Source organism: Oncorhynchus gorbuscha, linkage group LG05 (assembly GCF_021184085.1).
Source record: "Oncorhynchus gorbuscha isolate QuinsamMale2020 ecotype Even-year linkage group LG05, OgorEven_v1.0, whole genome shotgun sequence".
Taxonomy (NCBI): Eukaryota; Metazoa; Chordata; class Actinopteri; order Salmoniformes; family Salmonidae; genus Oncorhynchus; species Oncorhynchus gorbuscha.
Window position 1 is genome coordinate 5,841,507 of NC_060177.1, and position 27,500 is coordinate 5,869,006.

The 27,500-nt window shown below is 48.4% G+C and overlaps 1 protein-coding gene across 1 annotated transcript in view; it reads right to left on the bottom strand.

Moving 5' to 3' along the window:
- Positions 1 to 27,500, bottom strand: part of LOC124035385 (vacuolar protein sorting-associated protein 13C-like) — a 245,266-nt gene that overhangs the window by 61,250 nt on the left and 156,516 nt on the right. Inside the window, exons 59-68 of the mRNA XM_046348841.1 lie at positions 25,769 to 25,929; positions 21,789 to 21,910; positions 17,886 to 18,183; positions 16,471 to 16,860; positions 6,867 to 6,971; positions 5,567 to 5,758; positions 4,278 to 4,403; positions 2,728 to 2,746; positions 638 to 716; positions 526 to 571 (exon numbers count right to left, since the gene is read on the bottom strand). Of these exons, the coding sequence (XP_046204797.1) occupies positions 526 to 571; positions 638 to 716; positions 2,728 to 2,746; positions 4,278 to 4,403; positions 5,567 to 5,758; positions 6,867 to 6,971; positions 16,471 to 16,860; positions 17,886 to 18,183; positions 21,789 to 21,910; positions 25,769 to 25,929 (1,538 nt within the window). The remainder of the gene's footprint in view (positions 1 to 525; positions 572 to 637; positions 717 to 2,727; positions 2,747 to 4,277; positions 4,404 to 5,566; positions 5,759 to 6,866; positions 6,972 to 16,470; positions 16,861 to 17,885; positions 18,184 to 21,788; positions 21,911 to 25,768; positions 25,930 to 27,500) is intronic.

Sequence of the window (27,500 nt, forward strand, 5' to 3'; positions counted from 1 at the left end):
GGACTAGTCCTCTCAGTTGGCATGGCTGGGTGTGTTACCAGGACTAGTCCTCTCAGTTGGCATGGCTGGGTGTGTTACCAACCAGGACTAGTCCTCTCAGTTGGCATGGCTGGGTGTGTTACCAGGACTAGTCCTCTCAGTTGGCATGGCTGGGTGTGTTACCTTACCAGGACTAGTCCTCTCAGTTGGCATGGCTGGGTGTGTTACCAGGACTAGTCCTCTCAGTTGGCATGGCTGGGTGTGTTACCAGGACCAGTCCTCTCAGTTGGCATGGCTGGGTGTGTTACACTTCCAGGACTAGTCCTCTCAGTTGGCATGGCTGGGTGTGTTACCAGGACTCCAGTCCTCTCAGTTGGCATGGCTGGGTGTGTTACCAGGGTTGTCCTCTCAGTTGGCATCCTGGATTCAGTTACCTTAACCAGGTCCAGGTCTCCACTGCTGTGCTCCTGACACTTCCAGCTGAGTTTGCGGACCCCTGCAGGGTTGTCCCAGGCAAACCTCTGGGCTTCTCCTGGATTCAGTTACCTTAACCAGGTCCAGGTCTCCACTGCTGTGCTCCTGACACTTCCAGCTGAGTTTGCGGACCCCTGCAGGGTTGTCCCAGGCAAACCTCTGGGCTTCTCCTGGATTCAGTTACCTTACTGCCAGGTCCAGGAACCACTGCTGTGCTCCTGACACTTCCAGAAGGTTGCGGTCAAACTGCAGACGGAGTCCGACTAAACACAACTCAGGGTCCTCCTGGATTCAGTCATGGCCAGAGGGGTCCAGGTCTCCACTGCTTACTCCTGACACTTCCAGCTGAATTCAAACCCTGCAGGGTTGTCCCAGGCAAACCTCTGGGCTTCTCCTGGATTCAGTGCTCTGCTCTCTGTGGAACCGCTGCGGATCAAGAAGGTCAGGTCAAACCAGGGAGAGGTCCGATAAACACAACTCAGGGTCCTATTGTCATGGCCAGAGGGGAAAAAACAGCACTACGTTACTACAGGAATTCAAATACTGGGTTAGGGCCAGGGTTAGGGATATGGGTTAGGGATATGGGTTAGGGAGGGATATGGGTTAGGGACAGGGATAGGATATGGGTTAGGGCCAGGGTTAGGGATATGGGTTAGGGATATGGGTTAGGGATATGGGTTAGGGATATGGGTTATATGGGTTAGGGGGACAGGGATAGGGATATGGGTTAGGGCCAGGGTTAGGGATATGGGTTAGGGATATGGGTTAAGGTTAGGGATATGGGTTAAGGTTAGGGATAGGGATATGGGTTAGGGATATGGGTTAGGGATATGGGTTAAGGTTAGGGATATGGGTTAAGGTTAGGGATAGGGATATGGGTTAGGGATACGGGTCACGGTTAGGGATACGGGTCACGGTTAGGGATACGGGTTACGGTTAGGGATACGGGTTACGGTTAGGGATACGGGTTACGGTTAGGGATACGGGTTACGGTTAGGGATACTGGTTACGGTTAGGGATACGGGTTACGGTTAGGGATACGGGTCACGGTAGGGATATGGGTTACGGTTAGGGATATAGGTTGCGGTTAGGGGTTAAGGTTCAGTCTAACCTCTGTCTGTAGGTGATGGTAACCCAGGGTGTGTGGTTGACTAGGTTAGGGTTAGGGTTAAGGGTTAAGGTTCAGTCTAACCTCTGTCTGTAGGTGATGGTAACCCAGGGTGTGTGGTTGACTAGGTTAGGGTTAGGGGTTAAGGGTTAAGGTTCAGTCTAACCTCTGTCTGTAGGTGATGGTAACCCAGGGTGTGTGGTTGACTAGGTTAGGGTTAGGGGTTAGGGTTAAGGTTCAGTCTAACCTCTGTCTGTAGGTGATGGTAACCCAGGGTGTGTGGTTGACTAGGTTAGGGTTAGGGGTTAAGGGTTAAGGTTCAGTCTAACCTCTGTCTGTAGGTGATGGTAACCCAGGGTGTGTGGTTGACTAGTTAGGGTTAGGGGTTAGGGGTTAAGGTTCAGTCTAACCTCTGTCTGTAGGTGATGGTAACCCAGGGTGTGTGGTTGACTAGGTTAGGGTTAGGGTTAAGGGTTAAGGTTCAGTCTAACCTCTGTCTGTAGGTGATGGTAACCCAGGGTGTGTGGTTGACTAGGTTAGGGTTAGGGGTTAAGGTTCAGTCTAACCTCTGTCTGTAGGTGATGGTAACCCAGGGTGTGTGGTTGACTAGGTTAGGGTTAGGGGTTAGGGGTTAAGGTTCAGTCTAACCTCTGTCTGTAGGTGATGGTAACCCAGGGTGTGTGGTTGACTAGGTTAGGGTTAGGGGTTAAGGGTTAAGGTTCAGTCTAACCTCTGTCTGTAGGTGATGGTAACCCAGGGTGTGTGGTTGACTAGTTAGGGTTAGGGGTTAGGGTTAATAGTTCAGTCTAACCTCTGTCTGTAGGTGATGGTAACCCAGGGTGTGTGGTTGACTAGGTTAGGGTTAGGAGGTCACAGTGGTTAACAACAGTCCATACCTCTGACAGTAAGAGTGATGATGTAACCTCCATACTACAGGTGTGAGGTTGACTGAGGATAACATCTCCATACTACAGACAGGAACAGAGGTTACAGGTTAACATCTCCATACTACAACAGACAGGAAGTGAGGTCACAGTGGATAACATCTCCATACTACAACAGACAGGAAGAGAGGTCAGTGGATAATAACACCTCCATACTAACAGACAGGAAGAGAGGTCAGTTGATGATAACATCTCCATACTACAGACAGGAAGAGAGGTCACAGTGGATAACACCTCCATACTACAACAGACAGGAAGAGAGGTCACAGTGGATAACAACACCTCCATACTACAACAGACAGGAAGAGAGGTCAGTTGATGATAACATCTCCATACTACAGACAGGAAGAGAGGTCAGTTGATGATAACATCTCCATACTACAGACAGGAAGAGAGGTCAGTTGGATGATAACATCTCCATACTACAGACAGGAAGAGAGGTCACAGTGGATAACATCTCCATACTACAGACAGGAAGAGAGGTCAGTTGATGATAACATCTCCATACTACAGACAGGAAGAGAGGTCAGTTGATGATAACACTCCATACTACAGACAGGAAGTGAGGTCAGTTGATGATAACATCTCCATACTACAGACAGGAAGTGAGGTCAGTTGATGATAACATCTCCATACTACAGACAGGAAGAGAGGTCAGTTGATGATAACATCTCCATACTACAGACAGGAAGTGAGGTCAGTTGATGATAACATCTCCATACTACAGACAGGAAGTGAGGTCAGTTGATGATAACATCTCCATACTACAGACAGGAAGTGAGGTCAGTTGATGATAACATCTCCATACTACAGACAGGAAGTGAGGTCAGTTGATGATAACATCTCCATACTACAGACAGGAAGTGAGGTCAGTTGATGATAACATCTCCATACTACAGACAGGAAGTGAGGTCAGTTGATGATAACATCTCCATACTACAGACAGGAAGTGAGGTCAGTTGATGATAACAACTCCATACTACAGACAGGAAGTGAGGTCAGTTGATGATAACATCTCCATACTACAGACAGGAAGTGATATGTTGATGATAACTGGTCCATGCCCAGCAGACAGGAAGTGATGTCAGTGATATGATAACAACTCCATACTACAGACAGGCAGGAAGTGAGGTCATACTACAGACAGGAAGTGATATGTGGCTGACTGGTCCATGCCCAGCAGACAGGAAGTGATGTCAGTGATATGTGGCTGACTGGTCCATGCCCAGCAGACAGGAAGTGAGGTCAGTGATATGTGGCTGACTGGTCCATGCCCAGCAGACAGGAAGTGAGGTCAGGGATATGTGGCTGACTGGTCCACACCCAGCAGACAGGAAGTGAGGTCAGTGATATGTGGCTGACTGGTCCACACCCAGCAGACAGGAAGTGAGGTCAGTGATATGTAGCCGACTGGTCCACGCCCAGCAGACAGGAAGTGAGGTCAGTGATATGTAGCCGACTGGTCCACGCCCAGCAGACAGGAAGTGAGGTCAGTGATATGTGGTGCATCTCCAGGGACACTGACCTGATTCATGCCCAGCAGACAGGAAGTGAGGTCAGTGATATGTGGTGCATCTCCAGGGACACTGACCTGATTCATGCCCAGCAGACAGGAAGTGAGGTCAGTGATATGTGGTGTATCTCCAGGGACACTGACCTGATCCATGCCCAGCAGACAGGAAGTGAGGTCAGTGATATGTGGCTGACTGGTCCATGCCCAGCAGACAGGAAGTGAGGTCAGTGATATGTGGTGTATCTCCAGGGATACTGACCTGATCCATGCCCAGCAGGGTGCCGTTGTCCTGTTTGTTGAAGAAGAAGGACTTGGACTTGGAGTCTGAGCCCACGACCCTGACACACAGCTTCCCTGTGATCAACTCTGGCCAGAGGGGGAGGCACTGGAAACACAGGGAAGTCAAAAAGGTCAGTCAGTCGGACACAGGAAAGACAACAGTCGGACACAGGAAAGACAACAGTCAGACACAGGGAAGACAACAGTCAGACACAGGGAAGACAACAGTCAGACACAGGGAAGACAACAGTCAGACACAGGGAAGACAACAGTCAGACACAGGGAAGACAACAGTCAGACACAGGGAAGACAACAGTCAGACACGGGGAAGACAACAGTCAGACACGGGGAAGACAGTCAGACAGACGGACACAGGGAAGACAGTCAGACAGACGGACACAGGGAAGACAGTCAGACAGACGGACACAGGGAAGACAACAGTCGGACACAGGAAAGACAACAGTCGGACACAGGAAAGACAACAGTCAGACACAGGAAAGACAACAGTCAGACGGACAGGGAAGACAGTCAGACAGACGGACACAGGGAAGACAACAGTCAGACACAGGAAGACAACAGTCGGACACAGGAAAGACAACAGTCAGACACAGGAAAGACAACAGTCGGACACAGGAAAGACAACAGTCGGACACAGGAAACAGTCAGACAGACGGACACAGGGAAGACAGTCAGACAGACGGACACAGGAAAGACAACAGTCGGACACAGGAAGACAACAGTGGGACACAGGAAAGACAACAGTCGGACACGGGGAAGACAACAGTCGGACACAGGAAGACAACAGTCGGACACAGGAAGACAACAGTCGGACACGGGGAAGACAACAGTCGGACACAGGAAAGACAACAGTCTGACACGGGGAAGACAACAGTCGGACACGGGGAAGACAACAGTCGGACAGTCGGGGGAAGACAACAGTCGGACACGGGGAAGACAACAGGACACGGGAAGACAGACGGACACAGGAAGACAACAGTCGGACAGGGGAAGGACACAGGGAAGACAACAGTCAGACAGGACACAGGAAAGACAACAGTCAGACAGGCGGACACAGGGAAGACAACAGTCAGACAGGCGGACACAGGGAAGACAACAGTCGGACAGGCGGACACAGGGAAGACACAGTCAGACAGAGGTACACGCTCATCATACGCATTATAACACACACACACACACACGCACACGCACGCACACGCACACGCACACGCACACGCACACACTAAATCCAAACACACGGTCGTTCCTCACCTCTGTAGAGGAGATGTAGTGCCACTTCCCGTTGACACTGCCCTCCTCTGTCTGCTGCTCGTAGGAAGACTGTAGAGGAGATGTAGTGCCCACCTCCAGCTGTGAGGAAAACTTGTTGACCAGCGTGAAGAACGGACTCATGGTCACCATCTTGGTCAGGTTGAAACTACTCATCTGAATGCTGACGCCAACCTACAAAACACATGACTCATACTGTCAGACTGTCCCTCCTTCACAACGCGGCTGTAGTGTCTCAGTTAAAACACATGACTCATACTGTCAGACTGTCCCTCCTTCACAACGCGGCTGTAGTGTCTCAGTTAAAACACATGACTCATACTGTCCCCTCCTTCACAACGCGGCTGTAGTGTCTCAGTTAAAACACATGACTCATACTGTCTGTCCTTCACAACGCGGCTGTAGTGTCTCAGTTAAAACACATGACTCATACTGTCAGACTGTCTGTCCTTCACAACGCGGCTGTAGTGTCTCAGTTAAAACACATGACTCAGACTGTCTGTCCTTCACAACGCGGCTGTAGTGTCTCAGTTAAAACACATGACTCATACTGTCCCCTCCTTCACAACGCGGCTGTAGTGTCTCAGTTAAAACACATGACTCATACTGTCTGTCCTTCACAACGCGGCTGTAGTGTCTCAGTTAAAACACATGACTCATACTGTCAGACTGTCCCTCCTTCACAACGCGGCTGTAGTGTCTCAGTTAAAACACATGACTCAGACTGTCTGTCCTTCACAACGCGGCTGTAGTGTCTCAGTTAAAACACATGACTCATACTGTCAGACTGTCTGTCCTTCACAACGCGGCTGTAGTGTCTCAGTTAAAACACATGACTCATACTGTCAGACTGCCTGTCCTTCACAACGCGGCTGTAGTGTCTCAGTTAAAACACATGACTCATACTGTCAGACTGTCTGTCCTTCACAACGCGGCTGTAGTGTCTCAGTTAAAACACATGACTCATACTGTCTGTCCTTCACAACGCGGCTGTAGTGTCTCAGTTAAAACACATGACTCAGTCTGTCCTTCACAACGCGGCTGTAGTGTCTCAGTTAAAACACATGACTCAGACTGTCTGTCCTTCACAACGCGGCTGTAGTGTCTCAGTTTAAAACCCAGATCATCAGAGGGTTTGAGTCCTGCGTGTTTGAGGATTTGAGTCCTGCCTGAGGCCACTGAATGTCACCGTAAGTCACTTGGATAAAGCATTATATATGTGTGAAATAAAACGTTACATTCCAGAGTCGTGATTGTTTTTTGCACGTTGTCATTTCCTCACCAGATAGTCCATGGTGTTGGCAGGGCATCTGACACACCCATAACTCCCCACCGTATCCAATGAGAAGCCATCAGACCAGGAACTGGTGGACACACAGAGCTGCAGCTGTAGAAAGACAACACGCAGCGTTACTGAGAGAAGCAGCTGATCCACTGTCAGACACGCCCCCTTCAGAGAGAGAACTGAAAGACACGCCCCCTTCAGAGAGAGAACTGAAAGACACGCCCCCTTCAGAGAGAGAACTGAAAGACACACCCCCCTTCAGAGAGAGAACTGAAAGACACGCCCCCTTCAGAGAGAGAACTGAAAGACACGCCCCCTTCAGAGAGAGAACTGAAAGACACACCCCCTTCAGAGAGAGAACTGAAAGACACACCCCCTTCAGAGAGAGAACTGAAAGACACACCCCCTTCAGAGAGAGAACTGAAAGACACACCCCCTTCAGAGAGAGAACTGAAAGACACACACCCCTTCAGAGAGAGAACTGAAAGACACGCCCCCTTCAGGGAGAGAACTGAAAGACACGCCCCCTTCAGAGAGAGAACTGAAAGACACGCCCACTTCAGAGAGAGAACTGAAAGACACGCCCCCTTCAGGGAGAGAACTGAAAGACACGCCCCCCTCAGAGAGAGAACTGAAAGACACGCCCCCTTCAGAGAGAGAACTGAAAGACACACCCCCCTTCAGAGAGAGAACTGAAAGACACGCCCCCTTCAGAGAGAGAACTGAAAGACACGCCCCCTTCAGGGAGAGAACTGAAAGACACACCCCCCTTCAGAGAGAGAACTGAAAGACACGCCCCCTTCAGGGAGAGAACTGAAAGACACGCCCCCTTCAGAGAGAGAACTGAAAGACACGCCCACTTCAGAGAGAGAACTGAAAGACACGACCCCTTCAGGGAGAGAACTGAAAAATACACCCCCTTCAGAGAGAGAACTGAAAGAGAGAGACACAGCTTAATGTGAGCTCTTACATTTTTCAACAATTATTTTTTACAAAAGGATAGATTTGGAGTTAGATGACCTTGGATGTTTCGGCAGGGACACATGCAGGATGCTACCTTCCACAGCACGGCCTTCGCTACAGATCAAAACTACAAACCTACAACCTAATTTTGACCAAAATTAACCCGGAGAGATGACTGCTGCCAAGGTTTTATTTTCCCAAGCTATACGGAAGGAGCTCCAGCAACCAAACAGCAGAGACCAGAGGACACCATCCAACCCAGACCAGAGGACACCATCCAACCCAGACCAGAGGACACCATCCAACCCAGACCAGAGGACACCATCCAACCCAGACCAGAGGACACCATCCAACCCAGACCAGAGGACACCATCCAACCCAGACCAGAGGACACCGTCCAACCCAGACCAGAGGACACCATCCAACCCGGACCAGAGGACACAACCCAGACCAGAGGACACCATCCAACCCAGACCAGAGGACACCATCCAACCCAGACCAGAGGACACCATCCAACCCAGACCAGAGGACACCGTCCAACCCAGACCAGAGGACACCGTCCAACCCAGACCAGACCAGACCAGAGGACACCATCCAACCCAGACCAGAGGACACCATCAACCCAGACCAGAGGACACCATCCAACCCAGACCAGAGGACACCGTCCAACCCAGACCAGAGGACACCGTCCAACCCAGACCAGAGGACACCATCCAACCCAGACCAGAGGACACCGTCCAACCCAGACCAGAGGACACCGTCCAACCCAGACCAGAGGACACCGTCCAACCCAGACCAGAGGACACCGTCCAACCCAGACCAGAGGACACCATCCAACCCAGACCAGAGGACACCGTCAACCAGACCAGAGGACACCATCCAACCCAGACCAGAGGACCAGAGGACACCATCCAACCCAGACCTGAGGACACCGTCCAACCCGACCAGAGGACACCATCCAACCCAGACCAGAGGACACCATCCAACCCAGACCAGAGGACACCATCCAACCCAGACCAGAGGACACCATCCAACCCAGACCAGAGGACACCATCCAACCCAGACCAGAGGACACCACCCAACCCAGACCAGAGGACACCACCCAACCCAGACCAGAGGACACCACCCAACCCAGACCAGAGGACACCACCCAACCCAGACCAGAGGACACCGTCCAACCCAGACCAGAGGACACCGTCCAACCCAGACCAGAGGACACCGTCCAACCCAGACCAGAGGACACCATCCAACCCAGACCAGAGGACACCATCCAACCCAGACCAGAGGACACCATCCAACCCAGACCAGAGGACACCATCCAACCCAGACCAGAGGACACCGTCCAACCCAGACCAGAGGACACCATCCAACCCAAACGACACCATCCAACCCAGACCAGAGGACACCACCCAACCCAGACCAGAGGACACCACCCAACCCAGACCAGAGGACACCACCCAACCCAGACCAGAGGACACCACCCAACCCAGACCAGAGGACACCATCCAACCCAGACCAGTAAGGTGTGAAGTTAAAAGGCCTTTGGGCCCAACAAATGTCAGGCATCTTTGAAGCCCCCCAACCGCTGTTCAGAAGAGACCATCCACTGGCATTTTCTACAAGAAATCTGCCTCCACAAATAAATTGGGTCTGACACCTTCTCCCACTGCTTGGAGTCCATCTGGCGATCTGTTCACAGTCTGCCCTGGTCTGTCTCCCCCTGTCTGGTACAGGTACCTCCACCACACTCCCCCTGTCTGGTACAGGTACCTCCACCACACACTCCTCTCTCCCTCCTCTCTCCCCCTGTCTGGTACAGGTACCTCCACCACACTCCCCTGTCTGGTACAGGTACCTCCACCACACTCCCCTGTCTGGTACAGGTACCTCCACCACACTCCCCCTGTCTGGTACAGGTACCTCCACCACACACTCCTCTCTCCCTCCTCTCTCCCCCTGTCTGGTACAGGTACCTCCACCACACTCCCCTGTCTGGTACAGGTACCTCCACCACACTCCCCTGTCTGGTACAGGTACCTCCACCACACTCCCCTGTCTGGTACAGGTACCTCCACCACACTCCCCTGTCTGGTACAGGTACCTCCACCACACTCCCCCTGTCTGGTACAGGTACCTCCACCACACTCCCCCTGTCTGGTACAGGTACCTCCACCACACTCCCCTGTCTGGTACAGGTACCTCTACCACACTCCCCCTGTCTGGTACAGGTACCTCCACCACACTCCCCTGTCTGGTACAGGTACCTCCACAACACTCCTCCTATCTGGTACAGGTACCTCCGCCACACTCCCCTGTCTGGTACAGGTACCTCCACCACACTCCCCCTGTCTGGTACAGGTACCTCCACCACACTCCCCCTGTCTGGTACAGGTACCTCCACCACACTCCCCCTGTCTGGTACAGGTACCTCCACCACACTCCCCCTGTCTGGTACAGGTACCTCCACCACACTCCCCCTGTCTGGTACAGGTACCTCCACCACACTCACTCCTGTCTCCCCCTGTCTGGTACAGGTACCTCCACCACACTCCCCTGTCTGGTACAGGTACCTCCACCACACTCCCCTGTCTGGTACAGGTACCTCCACCACACTCCCCCTGTCTGGTACAGGTACCTCCACCACACTCCCCTGTCTGGTACAGGTACCTCCACCACACACTCCTCTCTCCCTCCTCTCTCCCCCTGTCTGGTACAGGTACCTCCACCACACTCCCCCTGTCTGGTACAGGTACCTCCACCACACACTACTCTCTCCCTCCTCTCTCCCCCTGTCTGGTACAGGTACCTCCACCACACTCCCCCTGTCTGGTACAGGTACCTCCACCACACTCCCCTGTCTGGTACAGGTACCTCCACCACACTCACTCCTCTCTCCCCCTGTCTGGTACAGGTACCTCCACCACACTCCCCCTGTCTGGTACAGGTACCTCCACCACACTCCCCTGTCTGGTACAGGTACCTCCACCACACACTACTCTCTCCCTCCTCTCTCCCCCTGTCTGGTACAGGTACCTCCACCACACTCCCCCTGTCTGGTACAGGTACCTCCACCACACTCACCCCTCTCTCCCCTGTCTGGTACAGGTACCTCCACCACACTCACCCCTCTCTCCCCCTGTCTGGTACAGGTACCTCCACCACACTCACCCCTCTGTCTCCTCCTGTCTGGTACAGGTACCTCCACCACACTCACCCCTCTCTCCTGTCCCCCCTGTCTGGTACAGGTACCTCCACCAGACACCCCTCTCTCCCTGGTCTGTCTCCCCTGTCTGGTACAGGTACCCCCACCAGACTCACCCCTCTCTCCCTGGTCTGTCTCCCCCTGTCTGGTACAGGTACCTCCACCACACTCACCCCTCTCTCCCCCTGTCTGGTACAGGTACCTCCACCACACTCACCCCTCTCTCCCCCTGTCTGGTACAGGTACCCCCACCACACTCCCCCTCTCTCCCTGGTCTGTCTCCCCCCATCTGGTACAGGTACCTCCACCAGACTCCCCCTCTCTCCCTGGTCTGTCTCCCCCGTCTGGTACAGGTACCTCCACCAGACTCACCCCTCTCTCCCTGGTCTGTCTCCCCTGTCTGGTACAGGTACCTCCACCAGACTCCCCCTCTCTCCCTGGTCTGTCTCCCCCCTGTCTGGTACAGGTACCTCCACCAGACTCCCCCTCTCTCCCTGGTCTGTCTCCCCCACTCACCCCTCTCTCCTCCTGTCTGGTACAGGTACCTCCACCAGACTCCCCCTCTCTCCCTGGTCTGTCTCCCCCGTCTGGTACAGGTACCCCCACCACACTCCCCCTCTCTCCCTGGTCTGTCTCCCCCTGTCTGGTACAGGTACCCCCACCACACTCACCCCTCTCTCCCTGGTCTGTCTCCCCCTGTCTGGTACAGGTACCCCCACCACACTCACCCCATCTCCCTCAAGCTTTCGCTCACCTCCAGCCCACAGACACAGTTGGGGTGAGTGACTCTGACCACTCACCCCTCTCTCCCTGGATGGGTGCCCCAAGTAGTTAAGGTTGAATCTGGTTTCCGCTCAGGTTATGGTCTGTCACTGCAACCTGAAAAAGGGTCCTCAATGATGTCACCATCGCCCTAGATTCTAAGCAATATTGTGCTGCTGTTTTTATTGACTTGGCCAAAGCTAATCACTCCTCTTTCACCCCAGCTGCCAAACTAACCCTGATGCAGATGACCATCCTACCCATGCTAGGTTACGGAGACATAATTTATAGATCTGCAGGTCTCCCTGGTCTGTTCTTTACCATTCGGCCCTCAGATTAGCCACCTGCTCCTTATAGGACAGATCACTGCTCTCTATACTCCTCTGTCTGGTATACCTGTTGACCAGATCACTCTCTCCCTAAGCTCCTCTGTAACCTGGTCATCTCAACACAGTGGGGTGAGTGACTCTGAACTTACAAACGGGATAAGGTTGACAGATCACTGCTCTCTATACTCCTCTGTAACCTGGTCATCTCTGTTGTTGACAGATCACTGCTCTTTCACTCCTCTGTAACCCATGGTCATCTCTTATAGATCTGCAGGTAAGTAGATCTCGAGTCACCTGTTGACAGATCACTGCCACTCAATACTCCTCTGTAACCTGGTCATCTCTGTAACCCTGTTGACAGATCACTGCTCTCTATACTCCTCTGTAACCTGGTCATCTCTGTAACCCTGTTGACAGATCACTGCTCTCTATACTCCTCTGTAACCTGGTCATCTCTGTAACCCTGTTGACAGATCACTGCTCTCTATACTCCTCTCCTGGTCATCTCTGTAACCCTGTTGACAGATCATCTCTGTAACCCTGTTGACAGATCACTGCTCTCTATACTCCTCTGTAACCTGGTCATCTCTGTAACCCTGTTGACAGATCACTGCTCTCTATACTCCTCTGTAACCTGGTTATCTCTGTAACCCTGTTGACAGATCACTGCTCTCTATACTCCTCTGTAGACTGGTTGACAGATCACTGCTCTCTATACTCCTCTGTAGACTGGTTGACAGATCACTGCTCTCTATACTCCTCTGTAGACTGGTTGACAGATCACTGCTCTCTATACTCCTCTGTAGACTGGTTGACAGATCACTGCTCTCTATACTCCTCTGTAACCTGGTCATCTCTGTATACCTGTTGACAGATCTTAGGTCTCTCTTGTAGTGTTGTGTTGCTACCATGTTGTTGTCGTGTTGTGTTGCTACCATGTTGTTGTCATGTGGTGTTGCTACCATGTTGTTGTCATGTGGTGTTGCTACCATGTTGTTGTCATGTGGTGTTGCTACCATGCTGTGTTGTCATGTGGTGTTGCTACCATGCTGTGTTGTCATGTGGTGTTGCTACCATGCTGTGTTGTCATGTGGTGTTGCTACCATGCTGTGTTGTCATGTGGTGTTGCTACCATGCTGTGTTGTCATGTTGTGTTGTCATGCTACCATGTTGTGTTGTCATGTGTTGCTACCATGTTGTGTTGTCATGTGTTGCTACCATGTTGTGTTGTCATGTGTTGCTACCATGTTGTGTTGTCATGTGTTGCTACCATGTTGTGTTGTCATGTGTTGCTACCATGTTGTGTTGTCATGTGTTGCTACCATGTTGTGTTGTCATGTGTTGCTACCATGTTGTGTTGTCATGTGTTGCTACCATGTTGTGTTGTCATGTGTTGCTACCATGTTGTGTTGTCATGTGTTGCTCTCTTTATGTTGTTGTTGTCTCTCTTTATGTAGTGTTGTGGTGTCTCTCTTTATGTTGTGTTTTAGTGTCTCTCTTTATGTAGTGTTGTGGTGTCTCTCTTTATGTAGTGTTGTGGTGTCTCTCTTTATGTAGTGTTGTGTTGTCTCTCTTTATGTAGTGTTGTGGTGTCTATGTAGTGTTGTGGTGTCTCTCTTTATGTAGTGTTGTGTTGTCTCTCTTTATGTAGTCTCTCTTTATGTAGTGTTGTGTTGTCTCTCTTTATTAGTGTTGTGTTGTCTCTCTTTATGTAGTGTTGTGTTGTCTCTCTTTATGTAGTGTTGTAGTGTCTCTATGTAGTGTTGTGGTGTCTCTCTTTATGTAGTGTTGTGGTGTCTCTCTTTATGTAGTGTTGTGGTGTCTCTCTTTAGGTAGTGTTGTGGTGTCTCTCTTTAGGTAGTGTTGTGGTGTCTCTCTTTATGTAGTGTTGTGGTGTCTCTCTTTATGTAGTGTTGTGTTGTCTCTCTTTATCTAGTGTTGTGTTGTCTCTCTTTATCTAGTGTTGTGTTGTCTCTCTTTATGTAGTGTAGTGTTGTCTCTCTTTATGTAGTGTTGTGGTGTCTCTCTTTATGTAGTGTTGTGTTGTCTTAGGTCTCTCTTTATGTAGTGTTGTGGTGTCTCTCTTTATGTAGTGTTGTGGTGTCTCTCTTTATGTAGTGTTGTGTTGTCTCTCTTTAGGTAGTGTTGTGTTGTCTCTCTTTATGTAGTGTTGTGGTGTCTATGTAGTGTTGTGGTGTCTATGTAGTGTTGTGGTGTCTATGTAGTGTTGTGGTGTCTATGTAGTGTTGTGGTGTCTCTCTTTATGTAGTGTTGTGTTGTCTCTCTTTGTAGTGTTGTGTGTCTATGTGTTGTGTGTCTCTCTTTATGTAGTGTTGTGTTGTCTCTCTTTATGTAGTGTAGTGTTGTCTCTCTTTATGTAGTGTTGTGGTGTCTCTCTTTATGTAGTGTTGTGTTGTCTCTCTTTATGTAGTGTTGTGTTGTCTCTCTCTATGTAGTGTTGTGGTGTCTCTCTTTATGTAGTGTTGTGTTGTCTCTCTTTATGTAGTGTTGTGGTGTCTCTCTTTATGTAGTGTTGTGGTGTCTCTCTTTATGTAGTGTTGTGGTGTCTCTCTTTATGTAGTGTTGTGGTGTCTCTCTTTATGTAGTGTTGTGGTGTCTCTCTTTATGTAGTGTTGTGTTGTCTCTCTTTAGGTAGTGTTGTGTTGTCTCTCTTTATGTAGTGTTGTGGTGTCTATGTAGTGTTGTGGTGTCTCTCTTTATGTAGTGTTGTGGTGTCTCTCTTTATGTAGTGTTGTGGTGTCTCTCTTTATGTAGTGTTGTGGTGTCTCTCTTTATGTAGTGTTGTGTTGTCTCTCTTTATGTAGTGTTGTGGTGTCTATGTAGTGTTGTGGTGTCTATGTAGTGTTGTGGTGTCTCTCTGTATGTAGTGTTGTGTTGTCTCTCTTTATGTAGTGTTGTGGTGTCTATGTAGTGTTGTGGTGTCTCTCTTTATGTAGTGTTGTGTTGTCTCTCTTTATGTAGTGTTGTGTTGTCTCTCTTTATGTAGTGTTGTGTTGTCTCTCTTTATGTAGTGTTGTGGTGTCTCTCTTTATGTAGTGTTGTGGTGTCTCTCTTTATGTAGTGTTGTGGTGTCTCTCTTTATCTAGTGTTGTGTTGTCTCTCTTTATCTAGTGTTGTGTTGTCTCTCTTTATGTAGTGTTGTGGTGTCTCTCTTTATGTAGTGTTGTGGTGTCTCTCTTTATGTAGTGTTGTGGTGTCTCTCTTTATGTAGTGTTGTGGTGTCTCTCTTTATGTTGTGGTGTCTGTGTGTGTCTCTCTTTTTAGGTAGTGTTGTGGTGTCTCTCTTTAGGTAGTGTTGTGGTGTCTCTCTTTATGTAGTGTTGTGTTGTCTCTCTTTATGTAGTGTTGTGTTGTCTCTCTTTATGTAGTGTTGTGGTGTCTATGTAGTGTTGTGGTGTCTCTCTTTATGTAGTGTTGTGGTGTCTCTCTTTATGTAGTGTTGTGGTGTCTCTCTTTATGTAGTGTTGTGTTGTCTCTCTTTATGTAGTGTTGTGGTGTCTCTCTTTATGTAGTGTTGTGTTGTCTCTCTTTATGTAGTGTTGTGGTGTCTCTCTTTATGTAGTGTTGTGGTGTCTCTCTTTATGTAGTGTTGTGGTGTCTCTATGTAGTGTTGTGTTGTCTCTCTTTATGTAGTGTTGTGGTGTCTCTCTTTGTGTAGTGTTGTGTTGTCTCTCTTGTCGTGATGTGTGTTCTGTCCTATATTTATATTGTATTTATTTATTTTAATCCCAGGCCTCCGTCCCCGCAGGAGGCCTTTTCCCAGGCCGTCATCGTAAATAACAATATGTTCTTAGCTGACTTAGCTGACTCCTAGTTACATAAAGGTTACATAAAGTTTAAATAAAGGTTAAATAAAGGTCACATAAAGGTTAAATAAAGGTTAAATAAAGGTTACATAAAGGTTACATAAAGGTTAAATAAAGGTTACATAAAGGTTACATAAAGGTTACATAAATGTCACATAAATGTTACATAAAGGTTAAATAAAGGGTAAATAAAGGTCACATAAAGGTTACATAAAGGTTACATAAAGGTTACATAAAGGTTAAATAAAGGTTAAATAAAGGTTAAATAAAGGGTAAATAAAGGTTAAATAAAGGTTAAATAAAGGTTAAATAAAGGTTAAATAAAGGTTAAATAAAGGGTAAATAAAGGGTAAATAAAGGTTAGATAAAGGTTAAATAAAGGTTAAATAAAGGGTAAATAAAGGGTAAATAAAGGTTAGATAAAATAAGACAGTCAGACAGACTTTCCTAGTTAAATAAAGGTTAGATAAAGGTTAAATAAAGGTTAGATAAAATAAGACAGTCCGAGGCTTTCCTACCTTGTTCTTGCTGAAGATGTTCTTTTTCTTGAAGGAGAAGAGGACGACGTCCCTGAAGTCCGACGCGTGTTTGACGGAGACGTCCTCCGCGCGGTACTGCAGAACCCTGGACGTCTTATTGACGATCCAGTACGGGCTAAACACAGCCAGCGTCAGACGCCCATGCAGCCGCGCCACGTGCACGCTCAGGTCCACGCTCAGCTCCTGGGCCGAGTCGCAGGTGAAGCACACGGGGAAGAACTCCTGCATGTCCTGGGCGATACGGATACGTCCGGACCAGTTCCGACCCTGGTATTTAACCAGGACCATCTCCATGATCTCACCTCCTATACGGGCGTTCAGGACGTCTGCCGTGCTGCCCTCCTGGAGCTCCTGGAACTCTGCTGAGCCCTGGAGAGATGGATTAATGGATAGACACAGTTTGGAAAGGAACTCTGCTGAGCCCTGGAGAGATGATGGATTAATGGACAGACACAAGGCAGGGTACAGGTCTAGGGTTAGATCCTAGCCTAGTGACTGTCTTCATGTTATCTCAGTGTTACTACCTCCAGTAGATAGCTGTAAGGCAGGGTACAGGTCTAGGGTTAGATCCTAGCCTAGTGACTGTCTTCATGTTATCTCAGTGTTACTACCTCCAGTATATAGATGTAAGGCAGGGTACAGGTCTAGGGTTAGATCCTAGCCTAGTGACTGTCTTCATGTTATCTCAGTGTTACTACCTCCAGTAGATAGCTGTAAGGCAGGGTACAGGTCTAGGGTTAGATCCTAGCCTAGTGACTGTCTTCATGTTATCTCAGTGTTACTACCTCCAGTAGATAGCTGTAAGGCAGGGTACAGGTCTAGGGTTAGATCCTAGCCTAGTGACTGTCTTCATGTTATCTCAGTGTTACTACCTCCAGTAGATAGCTGTAAGGCAGGGTACAGGTCTAGGGTTAGATCCTAGCCTAGTGACTGTCTTCATGTTATCTCAGTGTTACTACCTCCAGTAGATAGATGTAAGGCAGGGTACAGGTCTAGGGTTAGATCCTAGCCTAGTGACTGTCTTCATGTTATCTCAGTGTTACTACCTCCAGTAGATAGATGTAAGGCAGGGTACAGGTCTAGGGTTAGATCCTAGCCTAGTGACTGTCTTCATGTTATCTCAGTGTTACTACCTCCAGTAGATAGATGTAAGGCAGGGTACAGGTCTAGGGTTAGATCCTAGCCTAGTGACTGTCTTCATGTTATCTCAGTGTTACTACCTCCAGTAGATAGATGTAAGGCAGGGTACAGGTCTAGGGTTAGATCCTAGCCTAGTGACTGTCTTCATGTTATCTCAGTGTTACTACCTCCAGTAGATAGCTGTAAGGCAGGGTACAGGTCTAGGGTTAGATCCTAGCCTAGTGACTGTCTTCATGTTATCTCAGTGTTACTACCTCCAGTAGATATCTGATGCTGTAAGGCAGAAGGTTCCGGAGGGTCACAGCTGGGTGGAGGTGGATGACGTAGGCAGGGTCCCAGTCGTCCTCTCGCTGGGAGGAAATGAAGGACAGGTGATCTGGTGTGGCCAAGGTGGTCACCTGGAGGGGCAGGAAGCTGCTGTCTGCCGACGGACACTGGAGGAGGGACCGCACCTCAGAGCTCAGGTGGACCTGCTCCTTCCAGGCGATACAGGTAGACGACGGGCCGTACTGGCCCTCTAGGCGCCCGGCTGGCTGGAGGAAGAGCTGACACCTATAGAGGGAGAAGAGACGAGGAGGCCACATGTAACCACATATAACGAGGAGACCACATTTAACCACATATAACTAACAATCTAGTTAAACATAACCCTAGCTGACATCTGCGTCAGAGAGAAGAGAGGAGTGAAACAAGGTAAGGACAGGGGAGTCTATACAAAAGTCTTAGAACATTTGTTTAAAGTTCTAGAACATTTGTTTAAAGTTCTAGAATATGTGTTTAAAGTTCTAGAATATTTGTTTAAAGTTCTAGAATATTTGTTTAACCCCTGTAAGTCTAAGCGGTTGGGAATCGCTAAGCTGACATATGGAATTGTTTTAAGATGGTTCAAACTATTTGATTTAGAATTTTAGGACCCTTTTTAGATATCTCGTACAACGCTGTGTACTACTCCCTTCACAGAACAGCGCAAACTGGCTCTAACCAGAATAGAAAGAGGAGCGGGAGGCCCCGGTGCACAACTGAGAAAGAGGTCAAGTACATTAGAGTGTCACGTTTGAGAAACAGACGCATCACAAGTCCTCAACTGGCAACTTCATTAAATAGTGCCCGTAAAACACCAGTCTCAACGTCAACAGCGAAGAGGCGACTCCGGGATGCTGGCCTTCTAGGCAGAGTTCCTCTGTCCAGTGTCAGTGTCCTTTTGCCCAATTTAATCTTTCCTTTTTATTGACCAGTCTGAGATTTGGCTTTTTCTTTGCATGCCGGAGTCGCCTCTTCACTGTTGACATTGAAACTGCTGTTCTGTGAAGGGAGTAGTACACAGCGTTGTACGAGATCTTCAGTTTCTTGGCAATTTCTCTCATGGAATAGCGTTCATTTCTCAGAAGAAGAATAGACTGACGAGTTTCAGAAGAAAGGTCTTTGTTTCTGGCCATTTTGAGCCTGTAATCAAACCCCCAAATGCTGACTCTCCAGATAATTTCAACTAATTTGTAGCACAAACGGTTCTGACGCTACAAACAAAGAGGTTGTCACGTCAACGGTCCCGACTTCAGACGAGTCCCCCCCGACACTTGTAAGTCATAGAGCAACACGGAGAACACCGTTGTGGTCGTGAGAGTCTATCCTTTCCATAAAATATGGTTCTAGTTTGTATGTCAAACCGTTCGGATGGTAAATAAGTTGGTGATTTTCGGGATTTCTAATGGTCTGACAAAACACCTCTCTACCTCTGCCACATTTCAACGCAGATGCGGAAACGCGACACTAGGGAACGCAGTGGATTGATACTGAAACGCGCCACTAGGGAATGCAGTGGATTGATACTGAAACGCGCCACTAGGGAACGCAGTGGATTGATACAGAAACTGATTGATACACATCCAATGCAATAAAAACATCTAAGTTAAACTGTCCGATTTTGAACGGGAATCTTTTGTTATGCAACTTATATTGACGCACCGGTGGGTCTAGGGGGTTAATACTTGTTTGAAAGCACGGGAACACTTGTTTGAAAGCACTAGAACACTTGTTTAAAGCACTAGAATACTTGTTGAAAGCACTAGAACACTTGTTTAAAGCACTAGAACACTTGTTTAAAGCACTAGAACACTTGTTGAAAGCACTAGAATACTTGTTTGAAAGCACTAGAACACTTGTTTAAAGCACTAGAATACTTGTTGAAAGCACTAAAATACTTGTTGAAAGCACTAGAATATTTATGGTGCCACTCTCTCGAACGTGGTCCTTCGAGCCGGATAACATATGCTGAGATTGAGCAAGGGGACACCTGGATCTCCCAAGCTACCCAGCTCATCACACATCAACCTCTTAATTTCCTGTTTATGATTAGCATCTCATAAATAGTATCCTTTGTCTGTACGCTGCGATCACCGGCCTTTCAGAAGCTATGTTGAAATAGAGCTGTCCATTCATACGATAAGTAACCAATATAATTATGTAAAAATGTCCTTCGAGTACATTTGCGACGTGCGGCTCACACGTGCAAATACTCGGTTATTACCTGTCCTACTAACATGGTTATTACCTGTCCTACTAACATGGTTATTACCTGTCCTACCAACATGGTTATTACCTGTCCTACCAACATGGTTATTACCTGTCCTACTAACATGGTTATTACCTGGACGAGTCCAGGGCTACCAACATGGTTATTACCTGTCCTACCAACATGGTTATTACCTGTCCTACCAACATGGTTATTACCTGTCCTACCAACATGGTTATTACCTGTCCTACCAACATGATTATTACCTGTCCTACCAACATGGTTATTACCTGTCCTACCAACATGGTTATTACCTGTCCTACCAACATGGTTATTACCTGTAGGAGTCCAGGGCTACCAACATGGTTATTACCTGTCCTACCAACATGGTTATTACCTGTCCTACCAACATGGTTATTACCTGTCCTACCAACATGGTTATTACCTGTCCTACCAACATGGTTATTACCTGTCCTACCAACATGGTTATTACCTGTCCTACCAACATGGTTATTACCTGTCCTACCAACATGGTTATTACCTGTCCTACCAACATGGTTATTACCTGTCCAGGGCTACCAACATGGTTATTACCTGTCCTACCAACATGGTTATTACCTGTCCTACCAACATGGTTATTACCTGTCCTACCAACATGGTTATTACCTGTCCTACCAAAATGGTTATTACCTGTCCTACCGACATGGTTATTACCTGTCCTACCGACATGGTTATTACCTGTCCTACCGACATGGTTATACCTGTCATACCGACATGGTTATTACCTGTCCTACCAACATGGTTATTACCTGTAGGAGTCCAGGGCTACCAACATGGTTATTACCTGTCCTACCAACATGGTTATTAACTGTAGGAGTCCAGGGCTACCAACAGGGTTATTACCTGTCCTACCAACATGGTTATTACCTGTAGGAGTCCAGGGCTACCAACATGGTTATTACCTGTAGGAGTCCAGGGCTACCAACAGGGTTATTACCTGTCCTACCAACATGGTTATTACCTGTAGGAGTCCAGGGCTACCAACAGGGTTATTTCCTGTCCTACCAACATGGTTATTACCTGTCCTACCAACATGGTTATTACCTGTAGGAGTCCAGGGCTACCAACAGGGTTATTACCTGTCCTACCAACATGGTTATTACCTGTAGGAGTCCAGGGCTACCAACAGGGTTAATACCTGTCCTACCAACATGGTTATTACCTGTAGGAGTCCAGGGCTACCAACATGGTTATTACCTGTCCTACCAACATGGTAATTACCTGTAGGAGTCCAGGGCTACCAACATGGTTATTACCTGTCCTACCAACATGGTAATTACCTGTAGGAGTCCAGGGCTACCAACAGGGTTAATACCTGTCCTACCAACATGGTTATTACCTGTAGGAGTCCAGGGCTACCAACATGGTTATTACCTGTCCTACCAACATGGTAATTACCTGTAGGAGTCCAGGGCTACCAACATGGTTATTACCTGTCCTACCAACATGGTTATTACCTGTCCTACCAACATGGTTATTACCTGTCCTACCAACATGGTTATTACCTGTCCTACCAACAGGGTTATTACCTGTAGGAGTCCAGGGCTACCAACAGGGTTATTACCTGTCCTACCAACATGGTTATTACCTGTAGGAGTCCAGGGCGACATCAGACTCTTTCTCGGGCTCTGCCAGTCCTATGTTAACCATCCCTCTGGATTTGGGACAATACTTCAGGATGGTAAACGGCACTGAGAAATGGTTCTGGATCTGAAACACAAAACCACGTTGAAAAACAGTCAGTTAAGAACGACATCATCCTTCTTTTGACTCAATAGATACAAAAACACTGTAATTGAAAAGTGCTGAATAAATCGAATGTATTTTAAAATCAGCTGCGTTCATGTTGCTAGTCCACAAGACGTGTTACTCTCTACTGAAAGCTGTTGAGTGTCTATAGCCTACAGGAGGACAGCTCCATAGAGAGTGATAGAGGACAGCTCCATAGAGAGTGATAGAGGACAGCTCCATAGAGAGTGATAGAGGACAGCTCCATAGAGAGTGATAGAGGACAGCTCCATAGAGAGTGATAGAGGACAGCTCCATAGAGAGTGATAGAGGACAGCTCCATAGAGAGTGATAGAGGACAGCTCCATAGAGAGTGATAGAGGACAGCTCCATAGAGAGTGATAGAGGACAGCTCCATAGAGAGTGATAGAGGACAGCTCCATAGAGAGTGATAGAGGACAGCTCCATAGAGAGTGATAGAGGACAGCTCCATAGAGAGTGAGTGACGGAGGACAGCTCCATAGAGAGTGAGTGACGGAGGACAGCTCCATAGAGAGTGAGTGACGGAGGACAGTTCCATAGAGAGTGATGGAGGACAGCTCCATAGAGAGAGAGTGAGTGATGAGGACAATTCCATAGAGAGTGAGTGACGGAGGACAGCTCCATAGAGAGTGAGTGACGGAGGACAGCTCCATAGAGAGTGATAGAGGACAGCTCCATAGAGAGTGATAGAGGACAGCTCCATAGAGAGAGATGGAGGACAGTTCCATAGAGAGAGTGATGGTGGACAGCTCCATAGAGAGTGAGTGATAAAGGACAGCTCCATAGAGAGTGAGTGATAAAGGACAGCTCCATAGAGTGTAATGGAGGATAGCTCCATAGAGAGTGAGTGATTGAGGACAGCTCAATAGAGAGTGAGTGACGGAGGACAGCTCCATAGAGAGTGAGTGACGGAGGACAGCTCCATAGAGAGTGATAGAGGACAGCTCCATAGAGAGTGATAGAGGACAGCTCCATAGAGAGTGATAGAGGACAGCTCCATAGAGGAGATGGAGGACAGCTCCATAGAGAGAGTGATAAAGGACAGCTCCATAGAGAGTGATAGAGGACAGCTCCATAGAGAGTGATAGAGGACAGCTCCATAGAGAGTGATAAAGGACAGCTCCATAGAGAGTGATAGAGGACAGCTCCATAGAGAGTGATAGAGGACAGCTCCATAGAGAGTGATAGAGGACAGCTCCATAGAGAGTGATAGAGGACAGCTCAATAGAGAGTGATAGAGGACAGCTCCATAGAGAGTGATAGAGGACAGCTCCATAGAGAGTGATAGAGGACAGCTCCATAGAGAGAGTGATGGAGGACAGCTCCATAGAGAGAGTGATGGAGGACAGCTCCATAGAGAGTGATAGAGGACAGCTCCATAGAGAGTGATAGAGGACAGCTCCATAGAGAGTGATAGAGGACAGCTCCATAGAGAGTGATAGAGGACAGCTCCATAGAGAGAGTGATAGAGGACAGCTCCATAGAGAGAGAGTGACGGAGGACAGCTCCATAGAGAGAGAGTGATAGAGAACAGCTCCATAGAGAGAGAGTGATGGAGGACAGCTCCATAGAGAGTGATAGAGGACAGCTCCATAGAGAGTGATAGAGGACAGCTCCATAGAGAGTGATAGAGGACAGCTCCATAGAGAGTGATAGAGGACAGCTCCATAGAGAGTGAGTGACGGAGGACAGCTCCATAGAGAGTGAGTGACGGAGGACAGCTCCATAGAGAGTGATAGAGGACAGCTCCATAGAGAGTGATAGAGGACAGCTCCATAGAGAGTGATAGAGGACAGCTCCATAGAGAGAGATGGAGGACAGTTCCATAGAGAGAGTGATGGTGGACAGCTCCATAGAGAGTGAGTTATAAAGGACAGCTCCATAGAGAGAGAGTGATAAAGGACAGCTCCATAGAGTGTAATGGAGGATAGCTCCATAGAGAGTGAGTGATTGAGGACAGCTCCATAGAGAGTGAGTGACGGAGGACAGCTCCATAGAGAGTGATAGAGGACAGCTCCATAGAGAGTGATAGAGGACAGCTCCATAGAGAGTGATAGAGGACAGCTCCATAGAGAGTGAGTGACGGAGGGAGGACAGCTCCATAGAGAGTGAGTGACGGAGGACAGCTCCATAGAGAGAGAGTGATAGAGCACAGCTCCATAGAGAGAGAGTGATAGAGCACAGCTCCATAGAGAGTGATAGAGAACAGTTCCACAGAGAGTGATAGAGGACAGCTCCACAGAGAGTGATAGAGGACAGCTCCACAGAGAGTGATAGAGGACAGCTCCATAGAGAGAGTGATAGAGGACAGCTCCATAGAGAGTGATAGAGCACAGCTCCATAGAGAGTGATAGAGCACAGCTCCATAGAGAGTGATAGAGCACAGCTCCATAGAGAGAGAGTGATAGAGCACAGCTCCATAGAGAGAGAGTGATAGAGCACAGCTCCATAGAGAGAGAGTGATAGAGCACAGCTCCACAGAGAGAGAGTGATAGAGCACAGCTCCACAGAGAGAGAGTGATAGAGCACAGCTCCATAGAGAGTGATAGAGCACAGCTCCATAGAGAGTGATAGAGCACAGCTCCATAGAGAGTGATAGAGCACAGCTCCATAGAGAGTGATAGAGCACAGCTCCATAGAGAGTGATAGAGCACAGCTCCATAGAGAGTGATAGAGCACAGCTCCATAGAGAGTGATAGAGCACAGCTCCATAGAGAGTGATAGAGCACAGCTCCATAGAGAGTGATAGAGCACAGCTCCATAGAGAGTGATAGAGAACAGCTCCATAGAGAGTGATAGAGGACAGCTCCATAGAGAGTGATAGAGGACAGCTCCATAGAGAGTGATAGAGGACAGCTCCATAGAGAGTGATAGAGGACAGCTCCATAGAGAGTGATAGAGGACAGCTCCATAGAGAGTGATAGAGGACAGCTCCATAGAGAGTGATAGAGGACAGCTCCATAGAGAGTGATAAAGGACAGCTCCATAGAGAGTGATAGAGGACAGCTCCATAGAGAGTGATAGAGGACAGCTCCATAGAGAGTGATAGAGGACAGCTCCATAGAGAGTGATAGAGGACAGCTCCATAGAGAGTGATAGAGGACAGCTCCATAGAGAGTGATAGAGGACAGCTCCATAGAGAGTTATAGAGGACAGCTCCATAGAGAGAGTGATAGAGGACAGCTCCATAGAGAGTGATAGAGGACAGCTCCATAGAGAGTGATAGAGGACAGCTCCATAGAGAAAGTGATGGAGGACAGCTCCATAGAGAGTGATAGAGGACAGCTCCATAGAGAGTGATAGAGGACAGCTCCATAGAGAGTGATAGAGGACAGCTCCATAGAGAGTGATAGAGGACAGCTCCATAGAGAGTTAGAGGACAGCTCCATAGAGAGTTAGAGGACAGCTCCATAGAGAGTGATAGAGGACAGCTCCATAGAGAGTGATAGAGGACAGCTCCATAGAGAGTGATAGAGGACAGCTCCATAGAGAGTGATAGAGGACAGCTCCATAGAGAGTGATAGAGCACAGCTCCATAGAGAGAGTGATAGAGGACAGCTCCATAGAGAGAGAGTGATAGAGGACAGCTCCATAGAGAGAGAGTGATAGAGGACAGCTCCATAGAGAGTGATAGAGGACAGCTCCATAGAGAGAGAGTGATAGAGGACAGCTCCATAGAGAGAGAGTGATAGAGGACAGCTCCATAGAGAGAGAGTGATAGAGGACAGCTCCATAGAGAGTGATAGAGGACAGCTCCATAGAGAGTGATAGAGGACAGCTCCATAGTGATTTGCTGACCTGTAGCGGAGAACGGACGGTGATGACCTTGTTTCCTTCCGAGGCGTCAGTCTGTACCAACACAGACACGTTCTCCTGCAGCAGGGGATCTCTCACGTTATACAGCCTCCTGCCAGGCTGGTCCACCGCCATGTTGGAGATCTCACTGTAACCTGTAGGAGCTGTGGAGGAGACAGACCAGTGGACATTGTTCCAGCGACTGACTCTTACCTATTATCCAATGGCAGGGGAATTACATTTTTAAAAATCCCATGCCGAGCTGTTCGGTTCAAATCCCGTTCAAACACAGACAAAAGGAACTATTCCCTACCCTTTAGTGCAGGACTAGAAACAGAGACATACAGCTAATGTAAAAGAAGCCAAACCAGGAGAGACCAGCAACATGTACAGTACTACCCTATATGGAGGTGGCAGGTTAGAGAGTTGGACTAGTAACCAGCAGGTAGTGGTTAGAGTGTTGGACTAGTAACCAGCAGGTAGTGGTTAGAGAGTTGGACTAGTAACCAGCAGGTAGTGGTTAGAGCGTTGGACTAGTAACCAGCAGGTAGTGGTTAGAGCGTTGGACTAGTAACCAGCAGGTAGTGGTTAGAGCGTTGGACTAGTAACCAGCAGGTAGTGGTTAGAGTGTTGGACTAGTAACCAGCAGGTAGTGGTTAGAGAGTTGGACTAGTAACCAGCAGGTAGTGGTTAGAGCGTTGGACTAGTAACCAACAGGTAGTCTAGTGGTTAGAGCGTTGGACTAGTAACCAGCTGGTAGTCTAGTGGTTAGAGCGTTGGACTAGTAACCAACAGGTAGTCTAGTGGTTAGAGCGTTGGACTAGTAACCAGCTGGTAGTCTAGTGGTTAGAGCGTTGGACTAGTAACCAGCAGGTAGTCTAGTGGTTAGAGTGTTGGACTAGTAACCAGCAGGTAGTGGTTAGAGTGTTGGACTAGTAACCAGCAGGTAGACTACTGGTTAGAGTGTTGGACTAGTAACCAGCAGGTAGACTACTGGTTAGAGTGTTGGACTAGTAACCAACAGGTAGCCTAGTGGTTAGAGTGTTGGACTAGTAACCAGCAGGTAGACTAGTGGTTAGAGTGTTGGACTAGTAACCAGCAGGTAGACTACTGGTTAGAGTGTTGGACTAGTAACCAGCAGGTAGACTACTGGTTAGAGTGTTGGACTAGTAACCAACAGGTAGCCTAGTGGTTAGAGTGTTGGACTAGTAACCAGCAGGTAGACTAGTGGTTAGAGTGTTGGACTAGTAACCAGCAGGTAGACTAGTGGTTAGAGTGTTGGACTAGTAACCAGCAGGTAGTCTAGTGGTTAGAGTGTTGGACTAGTAACCAGCAGGTAGCCTAGTGGTTAGAGTGTTGGACTAGTAACCAGCAGGTAGACTAGTGGTTAGAGTGTTGGACTAGTAACCAGCAGGTAGTCTAGTGGTTAGAGCGTTGGACTAGTAACGTAACCAGCAGGTAGTCTAGTGGTTAGAGCGTTGGACTAGTAACCAGCTGGTAGTCTAGTGGTTAGAGCGTTGGACTAGTAACCAGCAGGTAGTCTAGTGGTTAGAGCGTTGGACTAGTAACCGAAAGGTTGCAAGTTCAAACCCCTGAGCTGACAAGGTACAAATCTGTCGTTCTGCCCCTGAACAAGGCAGTTAACCCACTGTTCCTAGACCAGTTAACCCACTGTTCCTAGACCAGTTAACCCACTGTTCCTAGACCAGTTAACCCACTGTTCCTAGACCAGTTA